The following is a 25,489-nucleotide window of genomic DNA, read 5'->3' on the forward strand; positions in this document are numbered from 1 at the left end:
CACCAGAATCCAGTGCAGTCCAGAGTTTCAGTCTGTCCTGCCTTGATTCTAGTTCAGCTCTGCTCATTCTTCATGGGACGGTCCGGCTGTTACACAGTTTGGTCCTACTGTAAGTCCTGAGGGTATCTGAGTACTGGGGGACACTAACTGGGAAAGGTGCCTGCTATAGGGGAAGTCCAGGTCAGGGTCATACGGTTACAGACTCATCCCTGCTTCATTTAGTGGTCACTACTCACCTGGGCTCTTATCTGTAGGAATGTCCTCCTTGTATTCCTCATCGCCCCTCACATCTGTCTCTGTAGGGATCTCCTCCTTGTATTCCTCATCGCCCCTCACATCTGTCTCTGTAGGGATCTCCTCCTTGTATTCCTCATCGCCCCTCACATCTGTCTCTGTAGGGATCTCCTCCTTGTATTCCTCATCGCCCCTCACATCTGTCTCTGTAGCAATAATATAGTTCAGATCTTCATCCTGATTCAAAGTGTGCGAAACAAATATTGTGAATTACAGGACAGTTGGACAAGTTGAGAGGAATGTTTTAGATGCCTACAAAAGATCATTAAAAGAGTTATCCATCTTTAAACTTGTGTAATAGACCCCTTCAGAGAGGCGGCCCCCCGGTGGAGTTCATACTTACTTGGTCCCTGCCTCTGTGTTCTGGCTTCATTGCTCCACTGTCGACTCTGCAGGTGCTGTGTCTGTGGAAATCAACACACTGTTGACAGGACTGGAGCAGGTCCATGGGTGGCAGGTGCTCCCCTGCCCTGTCAACTGGATATTGATTCTCAGAGACCCGGGATCTGCAGAGGTGCCCATGTATTGATGGAGCTGGAACCCACCAGCAGGGATCAGGTAAGTATGAATCCAGCCGCTCTGAAGGGGTCTGTTAAATAATTAGGCTGGATAACCTCTTTAAAAGGGATTATCCCACAAATGAAAAAGTAGGAATTCTACCAGCGACTAGTTTCTCTGGAGTCCGACATGACAGCACCACATGGAGATTGCCCTTCTAGTCTTCTGCAGGGACAGGGACACAGAGAGGTTACAAGGCTCCTCTCACCATCTCCCTCCAGTGTTTTCTGAAATACTACACCAGGAAGGATGCAACTAAATATGTATTTACTCATTACCAACGTAATACAAACCATGGGAAGGAGTAAGGCTGGGGTCATGGCAGACAATTACTGGTAGGACTCATTTCTACTTTTCAGTACATCCTCCATGACAGCACCACCTGGAGCGATACCAGATAAGCATGTGGTTGGGGGAGAAGGGAGTCTGGGTCAAATCTCTCAAGGGATAACTCCTGATTGTATTAGATGTCCGGTCTGTAATAAAGCTTGCCCGAGGCGCTGCTCTGCAGATCTGATCAGGAGATGCCTCTGCTCTCTCTGACCATGGAACTAAAATGTCCCTGGTGTGATTGGCTTTAATTCCATCTGGACCAGGAACTCTTTGCGAATTACAGAATTATTGGATTGCAGTCTTCAGCCACCTCGCCATGGTGGTCTCCGAGACCTTCTTCTCCTTGTTCCTTCCCGAGAACTGTATGAACAGATTTGGATCTTATCTCCAGGATCTCAATGCCAGGGCCGGCTCCAGGTTCACGTGAGCCCTTGTGCAGTAAAGTCTCAGTGGGTCCCTTACACAGTGATAACTCTCTGAGTACAGATAATGTAGTAGATGTCACCTGCAGTCCTATGTAACACCACAGATAACACGGTGATAACGCTCTGATTAGAGACAATGTAGTACAGTGGTCCCCAACCTTTTTTGCACCAAGGACCAGTTTCATGCAAGACAATTTTTCCAGGGACCGGGTAGGGTGGGCGGGGCTTAGAGGCGTGTTGGTCGGCGCAGACTGATTTTATATCAAGACACGGAGGCTAATATTTGCTTAACTCTTTCTTTACTGAGAATATAGCAGCAAAGACAACTGAAGAAAAAAAATCAGTGTAACCATGGTAACAAACTCCACCCCCGTAGCCCCTATATAAGGAGCATCACCGGACGGACACTTCCTCTTTCTTTGCTGCTCCAACACAGATAAGTACCTTGGTTGTTATTCTGTGCTTGATTTACATGGATATATATATATTTTTTCCTATAACCTAGTTGTTTTTAGTGGTACCCTTATGCTTTAGTGATTGCTCCCTTAGGCTGTCCAGTTTAGTTTCCACAGCTCCCATCTGTGGCATTTTCTTTCATTTCCTCTTTATCCCCCTTTTGGGTTAAATCGGCTGTTAAATTCGCGCTGTTAGAATCTCGCGAGGAACGAGATTCTCGGGAGCCACCTTTAATTTGTGTTCCTGGCGCCGAGTTCTCGCGGCGCCTTGCGGGCTTCTCGGGCGCCATCTTAGTCTTACTCAGTGCTCATTGGCCCTTACAGTGGGGAGGAGGAGGCTCCTTTCGAGCCACTCCCCCTCTCGCTCCCGGTCTTTTTCTCAGTGCCTTTTCACACACCGTGCCTACTGTGTCTCCCTCAGCGCCTTTCTTCCCTTGCCGATCTTCTCTCATCTGTTGGGGTGACTCACTCCTCCAGATATTTATTCCGTCATGTCTACTGTTCCTGCTTCTCCTACCGGTTCTGTCCAGGTCAGACACACAAGTCAGGTATCACCCTCCTCTCCTCACAGGGTTAATGAAGCTCCTACTCCTGTAGTGCAGGCTGCAAACTTACAGCAATCCATTTCAGATGCTATTGTTGCTGCAATGGGGACCATGTCAGCTTCTCTGACACAATCAATCTCCCAGACCCTTAGGGCTCATCCTATTTCTGATATGCCCCCTCCTGCCTCCAGAACACCTTTGAATGATGGCTCTGGCCCATCCGTTGACTGCGCAAATAAGTCGCGTAAAAGAGCTAACCCGCGCCCGGCAGAAAGGGCGCGATCATGGAAGACCGCCGGGTCCCTACCGGATCTGGTATCTGATTCAGACGCAGAGTCTGTTGAGGAGGCTATTGATAATTGGTCCAACCATTCAGGGGATGATTTAATTGATATAGCAGTTGACCCTGCCATGGAAGACCCGTCTCAGGTAACGGGTGTCAATTTAGAGCCACAGGAAGACGCCAAGGACGCAATCATAGACCCCATGGGGGATCCTCTTTTCAACCCTGACCAGTTACATCACCCACGGTCCTCAGAGTGGCTCCCCGCCACACACGTGGCTCAGTATTTAGAAGCGAGGATCCGCACGCCCCTCTTCAAAGACGCTCGCACCAAGATGCGGGCGGAATGCCCTCGTCCCCTTAGCCCTAATAGGATATGTGAAACCCCTAGCGCGGATCCTAAGGTGGTCCAATTCCTGGCAAAATCTGGTTTCAACCCACGCAAGGGGCTTGATTCTGTGTTAAAAGCTTGCCAGGATAAACTTCTTGACATGACTGGCCCGCTAGCAAAAATCTTTGATTTAGCTGAGGCCGCCAGGGTGGCAGGCACACAAGTTGACCCGGAGGATCTCAGGGGTTGGGCCCAAAGGGCCATTTGCCATTGAGAGAAGGAAAGCCATATTGATGAAGATAGAGCGCAAGTTGGCTAATTTATCCCTATCTGAATCTGGCAAGGAAGCGCGAGGCCTCCTTTTTGGAGATCCCTTCATTAAGGAGCTAGGGAAATATGTCGGTGCCTTTACGGCCCTTGATAAGGCGCAAAGCTCCATGCGTCGCGTTTTCCAGTCACATTTTTCCTCCAGGGCCGGCAGTCTCAGGGGCCGACTGTCCGGCCGCTCCACTTTTCAGCCCAGAGGCAAAGGGCCGAGGCTCCTTTAACTATCGCCAGTCACTGCAGGACCCCGGATACCAACCAACCTTCTTTCCATCACGCGGAGGTTCTTCACGCTCCAGAGGTTTCCGAGGCGCTTCAGGATCTAGACGCCCATATGGTAAGTCATCTCTGTGTGTCATATCCGACTTCACAATGGGTTGGGGGAAGACTCCGTCTCTTTTCCCGTGCGTGGTCAAGGATCACCTCAGACCAGTGGGTCCTCTCCACAGTCCAGGGTTTCACCATCGAATTGGTGTCCACCCCAAGGGACCTTCCTCTCATACCGAGGTTTTCTTGCTCAAACCAAACCCAGACACTCATGAATACGGAGCTTACATCCCTCTTCCTGAAAGAGGCGATAGAGTTATCTCCCGATCCTCACACGGGAGTACTGAGCAGTATCTTCCTGGTACAGAAAAAAGGGGGACAGTTTCGCCCGGTCATAAACCTCAAACACTTGAATGTCTTCGTTCGTTACAGACACTTCAAGATGGAAGGCATCCATCTGTTAAGAGATATGCTCCTACCAGGGGACTGATTCGTCAAATTGGATCTGAAAGATGCATATCTAACCGTCCCAGTGGCTCCGGCATCCCGAAATCTTCTCCAGTTTCTTTGGAAGGGCCACACCTGGCGCTTTACTTGCCTCCCGTTTGGCCTGTCTTCTGCCCCATGGTGTTTTACAAAACTCATGAAACCAGTGGTGGCCTGGCTCAGAGGGAGAGGAGTTAGTCTGATCATTTATTTAGACGACATCCTGATTATGGCCCAGGATCCGCCCCTTCTACTTGGTCACCTGGAAATGGCCAAAGCCCTTCTCCAAGGCTTAGGGTTTATTCTCAACTTGGAGAAATCTTGCCTCATACCATCCACTACCATAGAATTCCTAGGTTTTACCATAAATTCTTGGGATCAAACGCTCAGCCTACCCGCAGTCAAAGTCAAGGCGATCCGCAAGGAAATTCGTCATTCTCTCACCCTCCCACAGGTATCTCTCCGTCAGCTGGCTCGCCTTATCGGACTTCTCACTTGGTCCATTCAGGCGATATTTCCAGCTCCCCTCCATTATCAATCCCTACAGAGGCTCAAGATTGCTCACCTGAGAGCCGGAGCCTCGTACTCAGACACACTGGTCTTAGATACAGAGACCAGACACGAACTGGTGTGGTGGATTCACAATTTGGCAGTGTGGAACGGCCGAGCCATTTTTGGCCCTCGTCCAGACCTGGTCATCGAATCGGATGCCAGCCTCATGGGATGGGGAGCCCATTGTCAGGGAGTATCCACGGGAGGAGCGTGGTCCCCAGACGAATCACATCTTCATATCAATGCTCTCGAGCTCTTAGCGGGATCCTTTGCGATCCGCAGCTTCGCACAGGGCTCGGTTCGAGCGTGAGTTCGCTTACGTATGCACAATGTTTCGGCTGTCCGCTACGTGAACTGCTTGGGAGGGACTCGTTCCAAGGTTCTGTCTTCCCTAGCCAAAGACTTTTGTCATTTTTGCCTATCCAGGGGAATATCTGTTGTGGACGAATACCTACCAGGACTCCACAACACTTTGGCCGACTGGAGTTCTCGTTGCCTTTCGGATTCCAGCGACGGTCTTCCGAGATATTTTATCTCTTTGGGGCCCGTTATCCATCGATCTATTCGCGTCGCGTCTGAACGCACAACTCCCCAGATTCTTCAGTTGGCGTCCGGACCCGGAAGCGGAGGCAGTGGATGCTTTCCTCCAGCACTGGGGCGGCTCCCTCCACTACGCCTTCCCTCCTTTCGCACTCATCCCGCGGGTGCTCGCTCAGGTTTGTCACCAACAGGCGCAGTTAGTATTGATAGTTCCATGCTGGAGAACGCAGTCTTGGTTTCCCCAGTTACTGAGCCTTCTGTCGGAGGAACCTCGGCTCTTGCCGTCTTTCTCACATCTTCTACTGGACCCTTATGGTCACCGACACCCTCTACTTCTAGACGGATCGCTTCATCTTCTCGCATGCCGAGTTTCGGGGGTTCCTGGGACTCCTCAAACTTTTCGTCAGCAACTAGACAGCTATTGGAGTCTGCATGGGCTCCAGGCACTAGACAAGCCTATCATGCTCCATGGGACGTCTGGGTTCGTTGGTGCGATTCACGGGACTTGGATCCCGTACAGGCCCCTGTAACTGCCATCCTTCAGTTCCTCACATCGCTCTTTGAAGCGGGAAAGGCTTACCGTACTTTGAATGTGTACCGTTCAGCTATCTCTTCCAGACATTCGGGTTTTGACGGTTGTCCCGCCGGCCAACATCCTTTAGTGTGCAGATTGTTACGTGGTTCTCGTTTGGCACGCCCTCCAAGACCACGTTTCTCTTCCAACTGGGACGTCGCGTCAGTTCTCAGGTTTCTGGAGGGTTGGCCTCCCAACTCTATGTTGTCTCTACGGCAGCTCTCGGCCAAGTTAGTGACCCTTCTTTGCTTAATCTCATGCAAACGCGTCTCGGACGTCCGGGCTCTGGACATTGACGCACGTTATTTTACACCAGAGGGTGTTATGTTCAATATCTCTCGACGCACTAAGACGGGCATTAACCCACTTCAACCCCGCTAGCTGAAACCCCCTTAATGACCAGAGCACTTTTTACACTTCTGCACTACACTACTTTCACCGTTTATTGCTCGGTCATGCAACTTACCACCCAAATGAATTTTACCTCCTTTTCTTCTCACTAATAGAGCTTTCATTTGGTGATATTTCATTGCTGCTGACATTTTTACTTTTTTTGTTATTAATCGAAATTTAACGTTTTTTTTGCAAAAAAATGACATTTTTCACTTTCAGCTGTAAAATTTTGCAAAAAAAACGACATCCATATATAAATTTTTCGCTAAATTTATTGTTCTACATGTCTTTGATAAAAAAAAAATGTTTGGGCAAAAAAAAAAAAATGGTTTGGGTAAAAGTTATAGCGTTTACAAACTATGGTACAAAAATATGAATTTCCGCTTTTTGAAGCAGCTCTGACTTTCTGAGCACCTGTCATGTTTCCTGAGGTTCTACAATGCCCAGACAGTAGAAAAACCCCACAAATGACCCCATTTCGGAAAGTAGACACCCTAAGGTATTCGCTGATGGGCATAGTGAGTTCATAGAACTTTTTATTTTTTGTCACAAGTTAGCGGAAAATGATGATTTTTATTTTTTTTTTTCCTTACAAAGTCTCATATTCCACTAACTTGCGACAAAAAATTAAAAATTCTAAGAACTCGCCATGCCCCTCATGGAATACCTTGGGGTGTCTTCTTTCCAAAATGGGGTCACTTGTGGCGTAGTTATACTGCCCTGGCAATTTAGGGACCCAAATGTGTGAGAAGTACTTTGCAATCAAAATGTGTAAAAAAATGGCCTGCGAAATCCGAAAGGTGCACTTTGGAATATGTGCCCCTTTGCCCACCTAGGCTGCAAAAAAGTGTCACACATCTGGGATCGCCGTACTCAGGAGAAGTTGGGCAATGTGTTTTGGGGTGTTATTTTACATATACCCATGCTGGGTGAGAGAAATATCTTGGCAAAAGACAACTTTTCCAATTTTTTTATACAAAGTTGGCATTTGACCAAGATATTTATCTCACCCAGCATGGGTATATGTAAAATGACACCCCAAAACACATTCCCCAACTTCTCCTGAGTACGGCGATACCAGATGTGCGACACTTTTTTGCAGCCTAGATGCGCAAAGGTGCCCAAATTCCTTTTAGTAGGGCATTTTTAGACATTTGGATCCCAGACTTCTTCTCACGCTTTCGGGCCCCTAACATGCCAGGGCAGTATAAATACCCCACATGTGACCCCATTTTGGAAAGAAGACACCCCAAGGTATTCCGTGAGGGGCATGGCGAGTTCCTAGAAATTTTCTTTTTTTGGCACAAATTTTGGCGGAAATTGATTTTTTTTTGTATTTTCTCCCTTTCCGCTAACTTGGGACAAAAATTTCAATCTTTCATGGACTCAATATGCCCCTCACGGAATACCTTGGGGTGTCTTCTTTCCGAAATGGGGTCACATGTGGGGTATTTATACTGCCCTGGCATTTTAGGGGCCCTAAAGCGTGAGAAGAAGTCTGGAATATAAATGTCTAAAAAATTTTACGCATTTGGATTCCGTGAGGGGTATGGTGAGTTCATGTGAGATTTTATTATTTGACACAAGTTAGTGGAATATGAGACTTTGTAAGAAAAAACAAAAACAAAAACAAACAAAAAATTTCCGCTAACTTGTGCCCAAAAAAATGTCTGAATGGAGCCTTACAGGGGGGGTGATCAATGACAGGGGGGTGATCAGGGAGTCTATATGGGTGATCACCCCCCTGTCATTGATCACCCATATAGACTCCCTGATCACCCCCCAGTAAGGCTCCATTCAGACGTCCGTATGATTTTTACGGATCCACGGATACATGGATCGGATCCGCAAAACACATGCGGACGTCTGAATGGAGCCTTACAGGGGGGTGATCAATGACAGGGGGGTGATCAGGGAGTCTATATGGGTGATCACCCCCCTGTCATTGATCACCCCCCTGTAAGGCTCCATTCAGAGGTCCGCATGTGTTTTGCGGATCCGATCCATGTATCCGTGGATCCGTAAAAATCATACGGACGTCTGAATGGAGCCTTACAGGGGGGTGATCAATGACAGGGAAGTGATCAGGAAGTCTATATGCGTGATCACCCCCTTGTCATTGATCACCCCCCTGTAAGGCTCCATTCAGACGTCCGTATGCGTTTTGCGGATCCGATCCATGTATCCGTGGATCCGTAAAAATCATACGGACCTCTGAATGGAGCCTTACAGGGGGGTGATCAATGACAGGGGGGTGATTAGGGAGTCTATATGGGGTGATCAGTGGTTCATAAAGGGTTAATAAGTGACGGGGGGGGGTGTAGTGTAGTGGTGTTTGGTGCTACTTGTAGCAGGTATATTAGACGATGTTATCAAAACAGCGTCTAATATACCTGCTAGGGGTTAAAAAAAAATCACATCTCCAGCCTGCCAGCGAGCGATCGCCGCTGGCAGGCTGGAGATCCACTCGCTTACCTTCCGTTCCTGTGTGCGCACGTTCACAGGAAATCTCGCGAGATGACGCGTATATGCGTGACTGTGCGCAGCGCTGCCACCTCCGTACCGCACATCTGCGTTAGGCGGTCCGGAGGTGGTTAAGTCAGTTTCTTATCCGTCTTTCCCTTCCTCTCTTCAGTTACGCCCGGTGGCTTGCTTAAGAGATTACGAAGCTCGCACGTTGTCTTTCCGCTCTGGGAATTCCCCTCAGCTGTTCATTTCCTTCCGCCGCCCTTTTTCCCCCGGTTACCAGCGTTACTCTATCCTGTTGGGTTAAGTGGATCCTATCTCTCTCGGATATTGACACTTCCATGTTCACCGCGCATTCGGTGCGTGGGGCAGCGGCTACCTCTATGTCCGTGGCCGGTGCTCGTTTGGAGGATGTCTTGAAATTGGCGGATTGGTCCCGAGTCTCTACCTTTCGGGAATTCTATTTCAGACCTGTTCCTCACGCTTTTACCTCCGTGATTGCTCAGCTTTAAACGAGCAAATATGAGCCTCCGTGTCTTGATATAAAATTCTGGATTTTCCTAAGTCATGACGTAAAGTCATGATTTTATGAAAGACAACGGAGGCGAGTATTTCCCACCCGTTGCCTTTATTTACCCGTCCGTCTGGTCTGTGGTGTCACTTGACTATCGTTTGTCTATGATCTTTGACGTTATCTATTTATTTATTTTTTAAGACACGTAGGATTTTTGTCCATATGTAATTGTCTGGGTTAAGAATTTTCATAGTATACTACCATGATGTCTCGTTTTTCCTTTTAGGTCGATTGCCTTTTGTCAGCTGCCACCAGGTGCTCTCCTTGCTGCAGTCCCGTTTTGTTATTCCGCAGCCGAGGTTCAGGCTGTGGTTGACCGTTCCAGGTTCCCAGGTTTCGCGACAGTTGAAGTCTGCAAAGAAAGAGGAGGTGTCCGTCCGGTGATGCTCCTTTTATAGGGGCTACGGGGGTGGAGTTTGTTACCATGGTTACACTGATGGTTTTTTCTTCAGTTGTCTTTGCTGCTATATTCTCAGTAAAGAAAGAGTTAAGCAAATACTCGCCTCAGTGTCTTTCATAAAATCATGACTTTACGTCCTAACCCGAAAATCCTGAATTTGCGCTCATGACAAAACACGAGGTGCATATTAAAATATAAAAAACTGTATAACGATTACATTCCACAGGTCTGCGACTAAAAAGCTGTTTGATTATTTTCATCTTATTTCCATGTATTTTGGTTTGCTGAAAACAAATAAAAATATTGAAAAAACTAGACGTCATAATTTGCCGTAAAATGCAAAATTGTCTTCAAAATGTATCAAATTATATATTTTTTATATATTATGGGTTTTTAACCAAATTTAAAGTCCAAATTACTATTAATTCACATAAGTGCATTTAAGATATAAAATGCAAAAAAAAATAATTAAAGGGGTTGTCCGAGTTATGTAAAAAAAAAAAATTAAATTATATATATATATATATATATATATATATAGCACTGTATATATGATGGTCAGCAATATATACATAAGCTAAGCAAGTTATAGGGGAAAAAATTATATTTCCTCATTTTTCTAGTTCTCTTCTTGGCCCTTTGTTGTTATTTGCAGGTAAACAATCTCTGCTGCTCTGAGTGACATGTCTGACTACTGGGATACTCAGCAGCATGCTGTATGTGTAAGCCTCAGCCCTGAGTCTGTGCTTCTAATGGTAGAAGGGGTTAATCTTTCCTGAAGAATCCAGTGGGAGGGAGACACAGGTCAGATAGCAGCAGCTCCGGTCAGTGCCGGGGGCAGCACTGTGACGTCTCGTGTACAGACACAGGGCTGCTCTCTCCTGCAGTCCACACTTGTGCACAGATCATCATCAGGTTCCTGGTTCTAGGCTGTTCACACTTTTTCCTCGCCGTTCGTGTTAGCTCGTCATTCTTCAACCGTTATGTTATGGATCCGTGAAAGTGTATTAATTCGCCAGTTTCTGTTTCATCTGTGGTGAATATACAGTGTTGAAGCAACAGCAGAATATGACAGACTTTGTGAAAAAAGTATACTTCGCATACTTTGGACTAAAAATTGGCGATCAAGATAAAGTTTGGGCGCCTCATAAAGTGTGCAAACGGTGTGTTGAGGACCTCCGAAACTGGTTCAAGGGTAAGAAAAAAAATCTTTCCGTTATGGGATTCCTATGGTATGGCGAGAGCAAAAGAACCATATCGACGACTGTTACTTTTGTTCATGCGATGTGAAAGGGTTTAATTCCAAATGGAAGCATTCCATTCATACCCCAATCTTCACTCAGCAATTCGTCCCATCCCCCATGGCACAGATATACCAGTACCCAAGCCCCCCGCTACCTTGGAAGAGATACCAAGCTCCGATGAAGGTGAAGTCATACCTAAACCAGATGACGAAATCAAGTTCTGACTTTGAAGATGATACAAGACCAAAATTGTTTTCTCAGGAGGAGATTAATGACTTGGTAAGAGACTTGAATCTTCCCAAAGATGCCGCTAAGTAACTCGGATCAAGGCTGAAAAGCAGGAATTTATTGTTGCCAGGCGTGGCATGTCATCTTCATGGTTCAGACATCGTGAAAAGTAGTTAGTTCCTTACAAAGACACGTTGGTTTATTGCATCGATGTCGAAGGTCTGATGGGTCAATTTAAAATCCAATATGATTCAGAGCAATATAGTCTTTTTATAGATTCTTCAAAAAGTCTCAAAGCAATTTTACTCCACAACGGTGGTTTTTACGCTTCCATACATTTAGAGCATTCCGTAAACTTAAAGGAAACCTACGAGAACGTCGAATTGGTTCTTCGTAAACTTAAATATAAAGAGACCATGGTTGGCTAGTGGGTGGGGACTTGAAGGTCTTTTGCATGCTGCTCGGGCAACAAGCTGGGTAAACCGAATACCCTTGTTTTCTGTGTCTATGGGACAGTCGAGACCGGAAAAAAATAAAATAATCACTGGACCAAGAAGAGTTGGCAGCCGAGGGTGCAAACAGTCGGTGAAAAAAAATGTCCTCCGAGAGACCTTGGTACCTTCCCATAAAGTTCTTCTACCACCTCTCCACATAAAATTGGGATTCATGAAGCAATTCGTAAAATCACTTCCAAGAGATGGAGAATGCTTCAAATACTTGGTCACCAAGTTTCCAGGCCTGTGGGAGGCAAAATTGAAGGAAGGTGTGTTCGTCGGCCCAGACATTAGAAGGCTTTTAGTTGATCAAGAGTTTGTCAATACCATGATGGATCCTCAAAAAGAAGGGTGGATTGCATTTAAAGAAGTCATACAGAAATATTTAGGCAATAACAAAGATCCTCACTACAAAAAGATCGTCGGACTAATGCTGAAAGCATTTCAAGCTTTAGGTTGCCTGATGAGTTTGAAAGTGCATTTCCTCCAGTCCCACCTTGACTACTTTCCTGAAAATTTGGGAGCTGTGAGTGAGGAACAAGGTGAACTATTCCACCAAGACATCAAAGAGATGGAAGGGAGATACCAGGGAAAATGGAGCATTACAATTATGGCAGACTACTGTTGGATGCTTCAGAGAAACATTCCAGATGCTACTCACAAGCGTAAATGCACCAAGAGGAGCCTCACAGGGAAGAAGAATCGAGTTTAGTGTGTGTAGGTGAGCTCATTTCAGTTCAAAAAAGGATTTTCATGATTTTTTATTATAAAACTTTAGTTTTATGTCTATTTCCATTTATTTTGAGGTATTGCCTTATTTAACAGTTACCTAAATTGTCAGAAAACGTTAAGTCCTATGACAAAATAGAGGTCATTTTCGGATTTAGCGCACCAAAAAAAAAACTAAGATTACGTGGAATAACCAAGACAGCTCTTGAAAAAAATTTTTTTTTGGAGACCTGGGAAAAATTATGACTCAACTCACCATAATGCTGAATCAGTGGGAGCACTGGGCAACGAGACAGTTCCATCTAGAGGTGAAGTCCCTGTCTACTATGTCCAGTCTACTCCGTAATCTTGTTTTGGTTGCTGTTACTGCAGAAAACCCTGCTTCACAAAGATAAGATGTTGGAAATGGCAGCAGAGTCTTCAGTGCTTTTGTGGAGATCTCAGGATGTTCTGCCTTGACTTTAATCCAGAACGTTGCGAGATTTGACGTCTCGAACATACTTTTAAGGCCGCCATCGTTTGCAATCTCAAGCAGTTGATCTTCTAGCACGGACATGGTTGCCTCACCAGGCAACCTTGTTCACAAATGGGTCATGGATCCATTCCTTCCTAGTTCGCAAGTCTTGTGTGGTTGGAAAATAACGCTCAAAGTCTTTAAAAAGCAGAGATAGGTGAGCGTGAAGAAGCTGGGAGAATAATGGCACAGTCTCAGTCTTTTCCAAAATCCCTGTTAATGTTTGAAACATGTCAAAGTTCCCTATTTTCACTCGCCGTCCCCACAATTCCAGTTTCACTTTGAATGCAGCCACTTTATCTGCCAACTTGAAGACAGCCGTCAATCTCCTCTTAAGTGACAGATTGAGGTCATCGAGCAAGTTGAATATGTCACACAAGTAAGTTTTAAAACCCATTCTTTACTACTGAAATGTGCAGCAAGTGGCGATTCTTTTTCTAAAAGAAATCTCTGAAGTAGCTCTCGTAACTCAAACACTCTTGCCAGAGATCTACCTCCAGAAAGCCACCTCACTTCTGTATGTAACAAAAGACGTTTGTGCTCCGTGTCCATCTCCTCACAGAGCTGCTCGAACAGACGAGAGTTAAGGGCATGTTCTTTGATGTAATCAAGTTCGGGTGACATTTTACGGCTAGCCAGCATTTCTCTATGGATGACACCGTGCGTAGACTCACATTCAGATGCAACCTCTTTGACCCGAGTAGTTAAACCAGAAAGCCGTCCAGTCATGGCAGCGGCTCCGTCTGTGCATACACCAACACAAAAGGACCAGTTTAGTTTTCCTGTTATGTAATCATCCAAAGACTTGAATAGCTCTGCAGCTGTGGTGTTGGGTGTCAACAATAATGCCCACAACATATCCTCATGCACATCCTCTTGAAATATAAGCATTATTGCCTTGTTGTCAACGTCAGTAGACTCATCAACTTGGATTGCGTACCACGGTGACTCATTAATCTTCTCTAACAATTGTACATCAACGTCCTCTGCTATTTCATCAATTCGTCTAGTTATGGTGCTAGCCGAAAGAGGAACCTATCTTTTTAACTGCAGCCTCTTCTAAAAGCTCAGGGCAGATGTCCTTAGCGGCAGGTAGGATCAACTCTTCACCAATCGTAAAGGGCTTCTTAGCCTTGGCAATGCGGTTAGCCACTAAGAATGCTTTCAGTGCAGACACATTTGATGATGAGGTGGTCTTCAGCAATTGCTTCTATCCTTCATATTCACGTTTTTTTTATTTAAAAAAACTCCAAAGGCTTGTCTTTTGATGCAGGGTGCTTGGTCTCTGAGTGGCGAAGCAGTTTTGAAGGCTTCATGGCCTCGTTAGATAGTCGCTCGCCATATATTACACACAGCGGGTTTGAGGCATGTGAATCACCTGTTGCGATGAACCTGTAATTTAAGTAGGACTCTTGGTATTTTATTTTAAATGCAGCTTTCTATTTTTGCAGTGTTGGAGTGTTCTGCTGTCTCATTGGGTCTTTCTCTCTTTTCAAAGAAACTCTGCAGCAATGATTGTTTTTTACTCATTTTACAAGGGTTAATTAGCTTGTGGCTTTATTTCATCGGTGCGTGGAGTGCACAAGTGAGAATAAATTAAATCTAATATGCCCACTTGTTACGGTTCCTCCCCTGAATATAGCGCTGTTGTTTTCTTATTGGCCCCTCAGTTCTTCTGCTACAGCCCCTGTTCCTTTTCGCGCCTAGTATGTATTCACTTGACTTGTACACAGGTTCAACGGCACTATTCTTGTTCTCCTTTTTGGCACACGGCCTCAATAAATCCTCCAATTAAGAATGTATTTTATTGGAGAACCACCACATATGGATAGTCACATATTGCTATATTGTTTTCGGCAACAGTGAAAACGCCCTTTGTCAAGCTGTGATTGGCACATGGTATAGTGTAACATGGTAAAGGCAGCGCCGTATATTTAAAAATCTGTAATTCTTCATCCCTGCTCAGTGGACATTGTATTCACTCTAGCTGAGACGCCGTACAATTGTTGCGGACCCAGACTCCATCCATATTGTATCCAGGCTACAGGCCGTATCTCATCATGTATCCAGGCTAGAGGCCGTATCTCATCATGTATCCAGGCTAGAGGCCGTATCTCATCTTGTATCCAGGCTAGAGGCCGTATCTCATCATGTATCCCGGCTAGAGGCCGTATCTCATCATGTATCCCGGCTAGAGGCCGTATCTCATCATGTATCCCGGCTAGAGGCCGTATCTCATCATGTATCCCGGCTAGAGGCCGTATCTCATCATGTATCCCGGCTAGAGGCCGTATCTCATCATGTATCCCGGCTAGAGGCCGTATCTCATCATGTATCCAGGCTAGAGGCCGTATCTCATCATGTATCCCGGCTAGAGGCCGTATCTCATCATGTATCCCGGCTAGAGGCCGTATCTCATCATGTATCCCGGCTAGAGGCCGTATCTCATCTTGTATCCGGGCTAGAGGCCGTGTCTCATCTTGTATCCGGGCTAGAGGCCGTGTCTCATCTTGTATCCGTGCTAGAGGCCGTATCTCATCATGTATCCCGGCTAGAGGCCGTATCTCATCATGTATCCCGGCTAGAGGCCGTATCTCATCATGTATCCCGGCTAGAGGCCGTATCTCATCATGTATCCCGGCTAGAGGCCGTATCTCATCATGTATCCTGGCTAGAGGCCGTATCTCATCATGTATCCCGGCTAGAGGCAGCCCAACAGGGTCATAAAACCTTCTTGGAATTGGATAATTTTAACCAATAAATGTCTCCATTTCTGTAATATTGGGACCCCTTACATTTATCATCATTACAGTCACACTGGGAAAGTTTCATCCCAACATCTCCTTATTTTTTTTGTCAATAAGTGTATATACAGATGGGCTCTTACCACTCATGTTCTCATAAAGTTCCTCCACTTTTCATCCAGGAGAGTCTCTTGGACAGATGTGAGTCCTGAACCTGGGGACTCAAGCCTTCAGATGCTCCACGCTGCCTGCCAGGATCTTCTCATGACAAAGCCAGAGCTCAAATAGGAAAGCAACATCCCCGACATCAAACCTGATGGGAAGGGTCCCTTCAGCAGGACACGACCATCCCATACAGCCGATTTGAGAAGGTCTAGAAAGGGTCTGGGATGGGCTAGGGGACCCCTACCATGGAAGGTACTTACCAGTCTAGACATGGGCTGGAAGGAGAGGAAACCCCCATACAACCCTAGCAAAGATCCTACAATTTGATAAAACAGGAAAATTCCACTCAGGAATCCTCTCTGCACCTGTCCTCTGTAGAGACAGGAAGAGCACTGGAGGCTGGAGCGGCCTATTGACTTCTCTGTGTTCTAGTCCCTACAGAAGACCAGAAGGACAACCTACATATGGTGAGGTCATGGAGAACGTCCTGGTAGAAGTTATCTGGAGTAGTGCATACCAACACTTGAAGTACAGAAATGCAAAAACCGCTGCTCTCCAGTATAATATTCATCCTTTTTAGCTTCTTTACTCCGTCCTCTGCAGCTCTGGTCTCTTCATTCTCTGTGGGTGGGCAGCAGCTCATCCCATGTGACCATCAAGCACCTGCATCTCCCAGGAGTGCGCTGCAGCCAGCTCTTCCTAAGCCCCCCTCCCCTCCCCCTCCGTGTAGAGATACAGCTATATACCTCCATGAATATACAAGTAGGGATGAATGAAAGGAGTCTGCACTGCTTCTCCACGAGATGACTGCACCGCCACTGACAGGAGGAGGGAGCAGAGAAGATACTGAGCATGTGTCCATCCCTGAATGCAGGAGAAGGTGGACCAGAAACCTAGTCACAGAAGAAACAGCAGGGGGCGCTACCAGAAGGCAAATGTACTGTACATAAAAATACAACCAATATTATTACTGCATGTACATAGTAATAAACCTTCATCAGAAATGCCCCATTCACTGCACTGTGACACTTGTTATGTAATAACCCCTTTATTATCATGACAACCACAAATGACCCGACAACAGTCGTCGTCTGAGCCTAATGGCTGCAGGTCTCCCAGAGGCTGGACCTAGATATTAGATGGCGGCTCACAGCCAATAACCTTGTACACATGCATCCTCAGCACGGCCGGACAAGCTGCAGGTGGTTTCCGTGGAGGAGATCGGCTTCTACCAGACGCGTCCGGACTTGTTTCTCTCGGGGACATAAACCTATTGGTTCCTTATTCCCACCAGTGGTCTCCATAGCCAGAGACTTGAAGGAAGAAGCAGAGAACATGGAGCGTCTGTGGTCGGCTGTAATCCCACCATCTCCAGCTCATTACACCAGTATAAACCTAGAATACTACTGGATAAAACAAGGGGTCCTCCTACAGAGGAGGGGACATCTCCATTACCTGACCATCCTGTGGAAGGAGAGGACGGGGACATCTCTCTGGTGTTGTCCTCTGACTGGATCTCTCTGCAGGAGACACAGAGACTGGACTCAGACTTTACAGACAGAGAATTCCAGGACATTTGTATTTAGTCCTGTCTGTTACCTGGAGATATGAGGGGCTGGTCCTCCTCCATCTTGACCTCCTTGTACAGACCCTTGTGTCCTTCTAAATACTCCCACTCAACCATGGAGAAATAGACAGCGACATCCTGACACCTTACAGGAACCTGACAACACAATGACACCGTCATCACCCAGACCCCTCCAGTGCTGTGACTGTATAATGTCCCCGCATTCCCGGCGGTGTCACCTCTCCAGTCAGCAGCTCCATCATCTTGTGGACGACTTCTAGGATCTTCTCATTGTTCTTCTCATGTATCAGATTACTAGACGTCTTCTTCACCGTGGAATAATCCTGTTCATTGAAGACATAATAATAAATGTCACCATGTACATTCCAGAGTCCATCACTTCTACAGCCATGTCCACCTGTAATTACCATAGATAATGGTGTAATGTGACATCATCAGAACCTCTCACCTCTCCAGTCACATGCCCTGTAATTACCATAGATAATGATGTAATGTGACATCATCAGAACCTCTCACCTCTCCAGTCACATGCCCTGTAATTACCATAGATAATGGTGTAATGTGACATCATCAGAACCTCTCACCTCTCCAGTCACATCCCCTGTAATTACCATAGATAATGGTGTAATGTGACATCATCAGAACCTCTCACCTCTCCAGTCACATCACCTGTAATTACCATAGATAATGACGTAATGTGACATCATCAGAACCTCTCACCTCTCCAGTCACATCCCCTGTAATTACCATAGATAACGGTGTGATGTGACATCATCAGAACCTCTCACCTCTCCAGTCACATCACCTGTAATTACCATAGATAACGGTGTAATGTGACATCATCAGAACCTCTCACCTCTCCAGTAAGCAGGAGGAGTATCTCCAGGGTAAGATCTAATATCCTCTCCGCCATCTTGTCCCCGTCTCCGTCCATTATCTGGTACTGATGATGTCATCGGACAATCCTATATCACAGGAACCTGAATGGAAGAAGAGGAGTCAATGTAGAATCCGCATGAAATCCCAAAGAAATGCTTATAATGACCGGAGATGATGAGGGACATTTGGGAGAAATCAGAGGAGATGAGGTCTTCTCTCTATTGTCTGGACTGATGACTGGAAGAGCTTGTCAGGGCAGTTCCTCCATGTTTGAGGTCACAGCAGTGTAAAGTATGGTGCACCCTGACACTGGCCGCAGTGGTGATACCAGTAATGTAAACCATCATGGCCACAGTGGTCATGTGACACTTATACTGGTATCACTGCTGGGATACATCCTCATAACATAGACGTCTATGGGAGATGACGACCACTGCTGGAGACACTGGTGGACGCCTCCTGTTAGGGAAATATCCCTTCACCTATAATTGTTGGAATCCAAATTAAAAGGGATACGAGCGCTCGGGAAACTGACACAGACACCGGATGCAGGAGGAGCAGATTTATCTTTAACCCTTTCAGGACCCGGCCATTTTTAGCAAATCTGACCAGTGTCACTTTATGTGGTAATAACTTTAGAACGCTTTTTCTTCTCCAGGCCGTTCTGAGACTGATTTCTCGTCACATATTGTACTTCGTGACACTGGTAAAATTGAGTGAAGCCACGTGAGCTTGATAAAGACCGTCTGGTCGGAACGTTGCTACACTTTTTGGTGTAATAAAGAAATTGAATATTTATCCACTGGAGCGCCGCGGCTTCACTACGGGATCCAACGCTGCGGGCACCACCACAAATTACCGGACTTACAGTGAGCAGCGCTGTCTTATTGCTATTCTGTGTACTGGTAAAATGGAGTCAAAATATTTCATTTTTATTTATAAAAAAAATACCAAATTTACCCAAAATTAGCAAATTTCAATTTCTCTACTTTTATAATAGATCGTGAAACCTCATATAATAGTTATTACTTTACGTTCCCCATGTGTCCACTTCATGTTTGGATCATTTTGGGAATGACATTTTATTTTTTGGGGACGTTAGAGGCTTAGAAGTTTAGAAGCAAATCTTGAAATTTTTCAGAAATTTTCAAAAACCCACTTTTTAGGAACCAGTTCAGGTCTGAAGTCGGTTTGTGAGGCTTATATAATAGAAACCACCCAAAAATGACCCCATTTTAGAACCTGCACCCCTCAAGCTATTCAAAACCGATTTTACAAACTTTGTTAACCCTTTAGGTGTTCCACAAGAATTATTGGAAAAAGTAGATAGAAAAATTTCACTTTTTGGCAGATTTTCCATTTTAATATTTTTTTTTTCCAGTAACAAAGCAAGGGTTAACAGCCAAACAAAATTCTATATTTATGGCCCTGATTCTGTAGTTTACAGAAACACTCCATATGTGGTCGTAAACAGCGGTACGGGCACACGGCAGGGCGCAGAAGGAAAGGAACGCCGTACGGTTTTTGGAAGGCAGGTTTTGCTGGACTGGTTTTTTGACACCATGTCCCATTTGAAGCCTCCGTGATGCCCCCCTAGAGTAAAATCTCCAAGTCCTCTCTGGGGCTTCAACCTCTGGGGTCTGATCCCCTGTACAATGTCTTATAATACTTCTGTAAGTACCAGAGTAATACGGGGGCTGGATCTCACAGGCTCACACGGATGGCATCGGGCCACGGGGGGAGGGGGGGTCTACACACACGTCTGACCAGTCTAGTTAACCCTGTCAGCTCCATTCAGGCCCCAGATACACAAGACGGAGAACATGTTTATACAGAACGGACTCTCCCCCCCCCTCCCCCGACGTCGTATCCTGCAGACGAGAAACCCCATCAGGAGAGCAGCGCATGCGCAGGATGTCAGTGCGGCCTGTGACTGCCACAATACACTGCACTACTGAAGAGTCAACTGCCGCAATACACTGCACTACTGAAGCGTCAACTGCCACAATACACTGCACCACTGAAGCGTCAACTGCCCCAATACACTGCACTACTGAAACGTCAACTGCCGCAATACACTGCACTACTGAAGCGTCAACTGCCACAATACACTGCACCACTGAAGCGTCAACTGCCCCAATACACTGCACTACTGAAGCGTCAACTGCCACAATACACTGCACCACTGAAGCGTCAACTGCCACAATACACTGCACTACTGAAGCGTCAACTGCCACAATACACTGCACCACTGAAGCATCAACTGCCACAATACACTGCACTACTGAAGCACAAGCTGTGACAGACATCATACACTGCACTACTGAAGCACAAGCTGTGACAGACATCATACACTGCACTACTGAAGCACAAGCTGTGACAGACATCACACACTGCACTACTGAAGCACCAGCTTTGACAGACATAACAGACTGCACTACTGAAGCATCAGCTGCCACAGACATCATACACTGCACTACTGAAACATCAGCTGCGACAGACATCATACACTGCACTACTGAAGCACCAGCTGTGACAGACATCATACACTGCACTACTGAAGCATCAGCTGCCAGACATCATACACTGCACTACTGAAGCATCAGCTGCCAGACATCATACACTGCACTACTGAAGCATCAGCTGCGACAGACATCATACACTGCACTACTGAAGCATCAGCTGCGACAGACATCATACACTGCACTACTGAAGCATCAGCTGCGACAGACATCATACACTGCACTACTGAAGCATCAGCTGCGACAGACATCATACACTGCACTACTGAAGCATCAGCTGCGACAGACATCATACACTGCACTACTGAAGCATCAGCTGCGACAGACATCACACACTGCACTACTGAAGCACCAGCTTTGACAGACATAACAGACTGCACTACTGAAGCATCAGCTGCCACAGACATCATACACTGCACTACTGAAACATCAGCTGCGACAGACATCATACACTGCACTACTGAAGCATCAGCTGCCACAGACATCACACACTGCACTACTGAAGCACCAGCTGTGACAGACATCATACACTGCACTACTGAAGCATCAGCTGCCAGACATCATACACTGCACTACTGAAGCATCAGCTGCCAGACATCATACACTGCACTACTGAAGCATCAGCTGCGACAGACATCATACACTGCACTACTGAAGCACCAGCTGTGACAGACATCATACACTGCACTACTGAAGCACCAGCTGTGACAGACATCATACACTGCACTACTGAAGCATCAGCTGCCAGACATCATACACTGCACTACTGAAGCATCAGCTGCGACAGACATCATACACTGCACTACTGAAGCATCAGCTGCGACAGACATCATACACTGCACTACTGAAGCATCAGCTGCGACAGACATCACACACTGCACTACTGAAGCACCAGCTTTGACAGACATAACAGACTGCACTACTGAAGCATCAGCTGCCACAGACATCATACACTGCACTACTGAAACATCAGCTGCGACAGACATCATACACTGCACTACTGAAGCACCAGCTGTGACAGACATCATACACTGCACTACTGAAGCATCAGCTGCCAGACATCATACACTGCACTACTGAAGCATCAGCTGCCAGACATCATACACTGCACTACTGAAGCATCAGCTGCGACAGACATCATACACTGCACTACTGAAGCATCAGCTGCGACAGACATCATACACTGCACTACTGAAGCATCAGCTGCGACAGACATCATACACTGCACTACTGAAGCATCAGCTGCGACAGACATCATACACTGCACTACTGAAGCATCAGCTGCGACAGACATCATACACTGCACTACTGAAGCATCAGCTGCGACAGACATCACACACTGCACTACTGAAGCACCAGCTGCGACAGACATCACACACTGCACTACTGAAGCACCAGCTGTGACAGACATCACACACTGCACTACTGAAGTACCAGCTGTGACAGACATCACACACTGCACTACTGAAGCCCCAGCTGTGACAGACATCATACACTGCACTACTGAAGCCCCAGCTGTGACAGACATCATACACTGCACTACTGAAGCCCCAGCTATGACAGACATCATACACTGCACTACTGAAGCCCCAGCTGTGACAGACATCATACACTGCACTACTGAAGCACCAGCTGTGACAGACATCATACACTGCACTACTGAAGCATCAGCTGTGACAGACATCACACACTGCACTACTGAAGCAGCAGCTGTGAGAGACATCATACACTGAACTACTGAAGCTCCAGCAGTGACAGACATCACACACTGCACTACTGAAGCACCAGCTGTGACAGACATCATACACTGCACTACTGAAGCATCAGCTGTGACAGACATCACACACTGCACTACTGAAGCAGCAGCTGTGACAGACATCATACACTGCACTACTGAAGCTCCAGCAGTGACAGACATCACACACTGCACTACTGAAGCTCCAGCAGTGACAGACATCACACACTGCACTACTGAAGCATCAGCTGTGACAGACATCACACACTGCACTACTGAAGCACCAGCTGTGACAGACATCACACACTGCACTACTGCCTACTGCCCCCGGCTCCCCGGTACCTGCTCCTCATGCCGGGGCTCTCCCTCCCGCTGTCCGGACATCAGAGCCTCTTTACAGGACGTTTCCAGCAGAACTTCCTCTTTCCCTCAGGTTCCTGGAGTTTTCCTCTCCCAGCATGCTTTGCGGTGTGACGTCACAGGGCTGGCCCCGCCCGGCACACTGGTCAGTCAGCACTAGCCCCGCCCCCTACACCTCTGGCGGCCATGTTAGTACACCCAGACATGGCTCCTGCTCCTCTCCTCACATCACTGAGGGCCACAGGCGCTTCCCTCACCATCTCCAGAGCCCCAAACACTGGGAGCGGCCAGCACAGCCGTATCTAAACCTCTCATGTGAGATGCAGCCTGCTGAGCCTGGATCACAGCTTCTCTTGTGTGATACTGCCTGCTGAGCCGTGTATCTAATCCATCCTGTGTGATACTGCCTGCTGAGCTGTGTATCTAATCCTATCCTGTATGATACTGTCTGCTGAGCTGTGTATCTAATCCTCTCCTGTGTGATACTGTCTGCTGAGCTGTGTATCTAATCCTATCCTGTGTGATACTGTCTGCTGAGCTGTGTATCTAATCCTATCCTGTGTGATACAGTCTGCTGAGCTGTGTATCTAATCCTATCCTGTGTGATACTGCCTGCTGAGCTGTGTATCTAATCCTATCCCGTGTGATACTCCCTGCTGAGCTGTGTATCTAATCCTATCCTGTGTGATACTGTCTGCTGAGCTGTGTATCTAATCCTATCCTGTGTGATACTGTCTGCTGAGCTGTGTATCTAATCCTATCCTGTGTGATACTGTCTGCTGAGCTGTGTATCTAATCCTATCCTGTGTGATACTGTCTGCTGAGCTGTGTATCTAATCCTCTCCTGTGTGATACTGTCTGCTGAGCTGTGTATCTAATCCTCTCCTGTGTGATACTGTCTGCTGAGCTGTGTATCTAATCCTATCCTGTGTGATACTGTCTGCTGAGCTGTGTATCTAATCCTCTGTTGTGTGATACAGGAGGAGCTGATCACATGGTGCAGTGTCCCCCCCCGTCCCCTCATTGGTATAGTCCTCACCCGCTGGTCGCTTCTTTCACACTAGTGTTAGGTTTGCCCGTTTCTGGGGGGGGAACAGTCTGCCGGATCCGGACTAACGCTCGCACACGTGTGCTTCCGGAAGTCTGGCCCGGCCCCATTCATTATAACGGGGACGGGCGGGAGATGCGGCCGCAGCACGGGAAACATGGCGAGAGGCGGCCGGACAGGAACCGCCTGCTGGTCAGTGGAGGAGACCCCTTTACATGCAGCGGGTCTTGGCACTCTTTCACGGAGCGGATGCCACGCACGGCATCCGCTCGTGTGAAACGGCCCTAACAGGTGAAACAGGAACCATCAGCACCGAACCAGTAACGGGGGACACAGTGCAGGGAAATCAGAGCAATGAGGGGGTGCAGGTCGCCGTGGAGCCCCCACTATTCTCTGTGAAGGAAAAGCTGGTCCCAGGGGAACCGCAGCAGTGTAGCATGGTCCATGACCTTAGGGAGGTGAACAAGATGGTCTGTGATGTACAGAACCCCCCCCACCTTACTTCACCAAGTGCCACCGACTTCTTCTTGTTCTCCAGTGGTTGACGTGGCCAGAGGTTTTTTCTTACTGCCCCTGGAGGAGACCGGTCACTAATAATTCCATCCATGACACCGGCATACTAATATCATTTATTTGATCCAGGCTTTATCTGCAGATGTGAAGAGCTTGCCTTTATTTCTAGTCATCTCATGAAGAGTTTCGGGCACACTGATGAATGTTTGAGCGTGGTCTGATGGCTGGGACAGCTCTGCCCATGGTACAGTTACCCCATGCCCCATAGGGAGCCCTGAGTAAGCTCAGTTACCACAGATGTAGTGTGGTCCTTGTTTCAGGACTTTGGGGCTCATTCTACCATCAGGTCTCAGCCGTCCCTGAAACCATCTCATATTACCATACAACTCCGTTGGTCCTCGTCCGTTTCTTCTGGGCAGGCACACCTGGGGGCACAAGAAGCACGAGCCGTTACAGTCAGTATCCGCTGTGTCACATGGATCACCCTTAACTTCCATATTGAATACCAGAGGAGCATTTCTACCGTCTGTTCCCCCCACATATACCTGTGGCAAACTGACAAAGTGGCCTTTTATCTTAGCTGCGTGGTCACACACATAGGCCCCAAACATAGAGCGGGGGGAGAGATTATACCGGTCAGGTGAATGAGGTCGTGCATTTGGGAACGTGGAGGTTTATCCATGCTGTGCGCGTACCGAAACAGTAACTCCAATGCATGTAAGGATCTCCCTTTTTAGCTGATCATAGTCCATAGCATCACGATCTCCAGGTTAAAACATGCCTTTTGGGGTTCTCCTGAAAGGAAGGGGGCCAACAGTCCTGCCCACTGTACCTTGCAAAAAGTGACTAGCCCTTATGGAGGAATGAGTGGCATCTGCCATACCTGGGACCCGTCCCGCGACACTGGTTAGCTGCTGCACCACAGC

At 47.0% G+C, this 25,489-nt stretch overlaps 2 protein-coding genes across 5 annotated transcripts in view; both read right to left on the reverse strand.

The window, feature by feature from the left end:
• Positions 1 to 23,129, reverse strand: part of LOC122939182 (gastrula zinc finger protein XlCGF66.1-like) — a 66,338-nt gene extending 43,209 nt beyond the window's left edge. Inside the window, exons 1-6 of one of the 3 annotated variants that reach the window (XM_044295204.1) lie at positions 22,985 to 23,126; positions 18,363 to 18,486; positions 17,725 to 17,829; positions 17,518 to 17,641; positions 17,374 to 17,438; positions 229 to 471 (exon numbers count right to left, since the gene is read on the reverse strand). In XM_044295204.1, coding sequence (XP_044151139.1) covers positions 229 to 471; positions 17,374 to 17,438; positions 17,518 to 17,641; positions 17,725 to 17,829; positions 18,363 to 18,440 — 615 coding nt within the window. In that variant the 5' untranslated portion in view covers positions 18,441 to 18,486; positions 22,985 to 23,126. Of the gene's footprint in view, positions 1 to 228; positions 472 to 16,785; positions 17,232 to 17,373; positions 17,439 to 17,517; positions 17,642 to 17,724; positions 17,830 to 18,362; positions 18,487 to 22,984 lie in introns of those variants that run through there. The other 2 variants (XM_044295205.1, XM_044295207.1) reach the window with 2 other exon arrangements.
• LOC122939174 (gastrula zinc finger protein XlCGF71.1-like) overlaps positions 1 to 25,489 on the reverse strand; it is a 172,672-nt gene that overhangs the window by 105,239 nt on the left and 41,944 nt on the right. The window lies entirely within an intron of this gene.

Source organism: Bufo gargarizans, chromosome 5 (genome assembly GCF_014858855.1).
Source record: "Bufo gargarizans isolate SCDJY-AF-19 chromosome 5, ASM1485885v1, whole genome shotgun sequence".
Lineage (NCBI taxonomy): Eukaryota > Metazoa > Chordata > Amphibia > Anura > Bufonidae > Bufo > Bufo gargarizans.